Source organism: Myotis brandtii, unplaced genomic scaffold, assembly GCF_000412655.1.
Source record: "Myotis brandtii unplaced genomic scaffold, ASM41265v1 scaffold105, whole genome shotgun sequence".
NCBI lineage: Eukaryota > Metazoa > Chordata > Mammalia > Chiroptera > Vespertilionidae > Myotis > Myotis brandtii.
The window spans coordinates 1,175,636-1,181,585 of NW_005353538.1; the positions used below are offsets into that span (position 1 = coordinate 1,175,636).

A 5,950-nucleotide genomic window follows, 5' to 3' on the forward strand; every position below is an offset into this window, starting at 1 on the left:
TCATTTTTTATTATGGTTGCATTTATTAAATGTTACTTATCCGGGGGGGGAGGATGGGGGTTAATGGGGAGGAATGAGGACACATTTGTAATTCCTTAACTAATAAAGAATTTAAAGATTAAAAAATAAAATTAAATTTAAAAAAAGAAAAGGAAAAAGAAATAGAAGACACTCAAATTGGAAAGGCAGAATATATCTATTCACAGATGACATGATTCTATAGATAGGAAATCCTAAAGGACCCACAGGAAAAGCAACTAGATCTAATAAACAGATTCAGCGCCCTAACTGGTTTGGCTCAGTGGATAGAGCATCGGCCTATGGACTGAAAGGTCCCAGGTTCGATTCCAGTCAAGGGCATGTACCTTGGTTTCGGGCACATCCCCAGTAGGGGGTGTGCAGGAGGCAGCTGATCGATGTTTCTCTCTCATCGATGTTTCTAACTCTCTATTCCTCTCCCTTCCTCTCTGTAAAAAGTCAATAAAATATATTTTTAAAAAAACAAAAAAACAGATTCAGCAAAGCTGTAGTACAAGATCAACACACAAAAATCATTTGAGTTTCTATGCAATCAGAACAGTCTAAAAAGAAAAAACTTTAAAGCAATTTCATTTTTACAATAGCATCTAAAACAATAAGATACCTAGGAATAAATTTATTCAAAAAGATGAAAGACTTGTACACTGAACTCTACAAAATATTGCTGAAAGAAATGAAAGAAGATCAAAATAAAGGGGAAGACTTCTAAAGTTCATGGGTAAGAAGGCTAATTATTGTTAGGATGACACTAATATCTACAGTGATCTACAGATTCAACACAATCCCTATCAAAACTCCAACAGCCTTTTTTGCAGAAATGAAAATGGCCCTCGCCTAATCCCTGTGGGAATGTGAGATGCCCGAAGTAGCGAAAACCGTCTTTAACAGGAAGAGCGGGTCCTGGCCAGTGGGGCTCAGTTGGCCCGTCGTCCTGTCCTGTGCATGGAAAGGTCGCTGGTTGGATGCCTGGTCAGGGGACATGCCCAGGTTGTTCAGTTCCTGGTTGATGTTTCTCTCTCACATCAATGTTCTTTCTTTCTCAAATCAAATTTTTAAAGAATATTAAGAGCCAAAACCGGTTTGGCTCAGTGGATAGAGCGTCGGCCTGCGGACTGAAAGGTCCCAGGTTCGATTCCGGTCAAGGGCATGTACCTGGGTTGCGGGCACATCCCCAGTAGGAGATGTGCAGGAGGCAGCTGATCGATGTTTCTCTCTCATCGATGTTTCTAACTCTCTATCTCTCTCCCTTCCTCTCTGTAAAAAATCAATAAAATATATTTTTAAAAAAGATGCCATTAAAAAAAAAAAAGAATATTAAGAACGCCCAGCCAGCGTGGCTCAGCGGTTGAGCTTCGAGCTATGAACCAGGAGGTCATGGTTCGATTCCCAGTCAGGGCACATGCCCGGGTTGTGGGCTCCATCCCCAGTGTGGGGTGTGCAGGAGGCAGCTGATCGATGTTTCTCTCTCATCGATGTTTCTAACTCTCTATCTCTCTCCCTTCCTCTCTGTAAAAAATCAATAAAATATATTTTTAAAAATATATAAGAACAAAGTCTGAGAACTCACACTTCCCAATTTCAAAACTTACTACAAATTTTAAATGGGTAAAAAACTCAAATAAACATTTCTCCAAAGAAAATAGACAAACAGCCAATAAGCAATACAAAAGATGCTCAACATCATTAATATTAGGGAAATGCACATCAAAACCACAATGAGACATCACTTCCTACCCGATTAGGATGTCTATTATTTAAAAAAAATAACCATAGTCCTAGCCAGTTTGGCTCAGTGGACAGAGCGTTGGCCTGCGGACCAAAGGATCTCAGGTTCAATTCTGGTCAAGGGCACATACCTTGGTTGCAGGCTCCTCCCCGGCCAGGGCTCTGGCCGGGCACGTGCAGGAGGCAACCAATTGATGTGTTTCTATCACACTAATGTTTCTCTCTGTCTTTCCCTTTCTCTAAAAATCAATAGAAAAATATCTTCGGGTGAGGATTAAAAAACAAAACAAAAGCAAAACATTAAAACACAAACACATACACAGAACAGAACAAGTGTTGGGGAGAATGAGACTGGAGCCATTGTGCTCTGTTGGGAGAATGTAAGATGCTACAGCTACTGTGGAGCACTGTCTGATGGCTCCTCAAACATTAAACATTGAATTACCATTCGACCCAACAATCCTACATCTAGGCACACACTCAAAAGAACTGAACGCGGGTCTCTAAGATCGTTTACACCCATGTTCATAGCAGCATGATCCAAACCACTAAAAGGCGAAGGCAACCCAGGGTCCAACGACAGCTGGAGAGATGTGCATGCAATGGAATAGTCTTTACTCTGCTAAGTGAACTCAGCCAGACACAAAGGACAAACATTGTATGATGCCACTTACGTGACAGACGTAGAACAGGCAAATGTGTCGAGACCTAAAGCAGAATAATGGCTTCTAAGGGCGGTGGAGAGGGGGCCTGAGGAGTTAGTTATTGCTTAATAGTTATAGCATGTTTGTGTGGGATCATTAAAAACGTTTGGAAACCGAAGGACTTGAATGCATGCATACGAGCATAACCAATGGACACAAGACACTGGGGGGCATGGGAGGCTAGGGGAGGGTCAAGGGGAGAAAAAAAAAGGAGACATATATAACACTCTTTGTAATACTTTGAGCAATAAAACAATTAAAAATAAAATAAATAAAAATAAACGTTTGGAAATAGATGATGGTGATAATTGCACAACATTGTGAATGAGGCATGAATTGAATTGAATTGTGCACTTATGATAAAAATGGTGAGCCTTGACCAGTGTTCCCAATGGTTAGAGTGTCTGCCAGGCACCGAAGAGTCATGGGTTCGATTATGGTCAAGGGCACGTACCTGGGTTGCAGGTTAGATCCCCGGCCCGGTTGGAGCTCATGTAGGAGGCAACCAATCGATGTTTCTCTCTCATGTCGATGTTTCTATCTCTTCTCTCTCCCTCACTCCCTTCCACTCTCTCTAAAAACCAATGGAAAAGATATACTTGGGTGAGTATTAACAACAACAAAAACAGGTTGAAATGGCAAATTTTGTGTTACATGTACTTAAACCACAATAAAAATTTTCAAAAGGGAAGGAAGGAAGTGCTGAGCATCTGGGGCAGGTGGCAGGAAGGAGGAGGCTCGCTTCAGTGGAGGTGGCTGGGGGCCCGCACTGCCCAGGCCCTACAGCGACATCCTGGACAGCGAGCCCGGACGTAAAGGAGAGACCACAGACAAGCACAAAGGCGGCATCCGGGCAATCACTGCTCAGGTGGCGGTGGCTGGCAGTGTGCCCCCTCCCCACCCGTCTCCTTTCCGGCCCAAGTCATCGACCCGGTCCCACTGCAGCCCCTCCTGGGCCCCGCACACCCTCTGCCCCTGATGCTGAGGCGACTCTAATCCGCTGCCTGGGCTCACAGCTCACAGCGTCTCTGCCGGCTCCGCCCGGGCACCGCTGCCTCCTTGGCTACCCCTCTGGTGGCCACGCCTCAGACGTGGACTTTGCTGCCTTGGCAGGTGGGCCTGGCAGTGCCCCAGCGGCAGCAGCTGCCTGAGCTCGCCCACTGGCTGCAGCCACCATGCCCGAGAGCGCCTGCGAGCTGTGCCTGCTGCTGCTGCTGGGCCTGGGTCTGGGGTCCCAGGAGGCGCTGCCCCCGCCCTGTGAGAGGTAGGAGTGGGCACCTGCCCCCGCCCTGTGAGAGGTAGGAGTGGGCACCTGCCCCCGCCCTGTGAGAGGTAGGAGTGGGCACCTGCCCCCGCCCTGTGAGAGGTAGGAGTGGGCACCTGCCCCCGCCCTGTGAGAGGTAGGAGTGGGCACCTGCCCCCGCCCTGTGAGAGGTAGGAGTGGGCACCTGCCCCCGCCCTGTGAGAGGTAGGAGTGGGCACCTGCCCCCGCCCTGTGAGAGGTAGGAGTGGGCACCTGCCCCCGCCCTGTGAGAGGTAGGAGTGGGCACCTGCCCCCGCCCTGTGAGAGGTAGGAGTGGGCACCTGCCCCCGCCCTGTGAGAGGTAGGAGTGGGCACCTGCCCCCGCCCTGTGAGAGGTAGGAGTGGGCACCTGCCCCCGCCCTGTGAGAGGTAGGAGTGGGCACCTGCCCCCGCCCTGTGAGAGGTAGGAGTGGGCACCTGCCCCCGCCCTGTGAGAGGTAGGAGTGGGCACCTGCCCCCGCCCTGTGAGAGGTAGGAGTGGGCACCTGCCCCCGCCCTGTGAGAGGTAGGAGTGGGCACCTGCCCCCGCCCTGTGAGAGGTAGGAGTGGGCACCTGCCCCCGCCCTGTGAGAGGTAGGAGTGGGCACCTGCCCCCGCCCTGTGAGAGGTAGGAGTGGGCACCTGCCCCCGCCCTGTGAGAGGTAGGAGTGGGCACCTGCCCCCGCCCTGTGAGAGGTAGGAGTGGGCACCTGCCCCCGCCCTGTGAGAGGTAGGAGTGGGCACCTGCCCCCGCCCTGTGAGAGGTAGGAGTGGGCACCTGCCCCCGCCCTGTGAGAGGTAGGAGTGGGCACCTGCCCCCGCCCTGTGAGAGGTAGGAGTGGGCACCTGCCCCCGCCCTGTGAGAGGTAGGAGTGGGCACCTGCCCCCGCCCTGTGAGAGGTAGGAGTGGGCACCTGCCCCCGCCCTGTGAGAGGTAGGAGTGGGCACCTGCCCCCGCCCTGTGAGAGGTAGGAGTGGGCACCTGCCCCCGCCCTGTGAGAGGTAGGAGTGGGCACCTGCCCCCGCCCTGTGAGAGGTAGGAGTGGGACCTGCCCCCCCCCTTGAGAGGTAGGAGTGGGGACCTGCTTCCCTGCCTCCTGCGAGAGGTAGGAGTGGGGATGGCCGCTGGGGCTGGTGGGGGAGGCTGAGGGTCAAGGGTTGGGATGGGATGGGGGCCTGAGGGCAGGGCAGGAGAGGAGGTTGTCTTCCTTGTGGAGCAGGCTGTGCTGGGCATGGCCCCAGTGTGGGGAGCGCCACCCGCCCATGGGGAGCGCTGGTCGAGGTCACCTGTGCACCCGTCCAAGCCTCCTCCCCACCCTCCCTCCAAGCTGCTCCTTGAACCGCACAGGGCTGTCCTCAGGATTGTTCTAGAAAGTGTTCTGCCTAACTTCCCGAGCCTGGATGTGGGAGGGGGCGTCAGAGACTGGAAACAGCTCCTGGGTTTGACCTCTGACCCCTATGACAAAGGACAAGTTAAACCTTCCGGGGCCATGGCTTCCACCTGCAACTCCTGGGGGTGAGCGGCCCTGTCCCTTCCCCAGCCCGCAGGTCCGCTACCATCGGACAAGGTTTGCTGAGCTCTCACTTGCCCTGGGGCTGCTCCGTGAACAAGAAAAACGAGCCCCACCTCACCAGCCCCACCTCACCAGCCCCACCTCACCAGCCCCACCTCACCAGCAAGGAAAGGAATAACAGGAGCACAACGGTGCTAGAAGCACAATTAAAAGTAAAATGAAGTCAGGGAACCGCTCGCTCGTGGGGTTGGGTGGAGAGCGTTTCATTCAGGAGGGGTGTCTGAGGATGCGATGCAGAGAAGAATCGTGCAGGTACGCAGGGACAGGAAGAGGCCTGTGTGGCTGGGCAGACGTGGGAATCGCGGGAGGTGATGGGGGCTCCCGGGAGAGGGGCCAGGGCTGGGGCCTCCGTGGTAGGACCAGAAAGGCGAGCAGTGGCTCAGTATGGGATCTACTTGGAAGGTTGAGCTGATCGGACTTGCTGATGATTGATTGTGGCTCAGTGGTTGAGTGTGGAGGTCACGGTTTGATTCCCACTCAGGGCACATGCCCGGGTTGTGGGCTTGATCCCCAGTGTGGGGCATGCAGGAGGCAGTCAATTAATGATTGCCTCTCATCATTGATGTTTCTATCTCTCCCTCCCTCTCCCTTCCTCTTGGAAATCAATACAAATATATATATATATA

At 52.5% G+C, this 5,950-nt stretch overlaps 1 protein-coding gene across 1 annotated transcript in view; it reads left to right on the forward strand.

Moving 5' to 3' along the window:
* The first annotated feature begins 3,643 nt into the window (after positions 1-3,643).
* TREH (trehalase (brush-border membrane glycoprotein)) overlaps positions 3,644-5,950 on the forward strand; it is a 15,244-nt gene continuing 12,937 nt past the window's right edge. The window contains exon 1 of the mRNA XM_005856780.2: positions 3,644-3,732. Coding sequence (XP_005856842.1) covers positions 3,644-3,732 — 89 coding nt within the window. The remainder of the gene's footprint in view (positions 3,733-5,950) is intronic.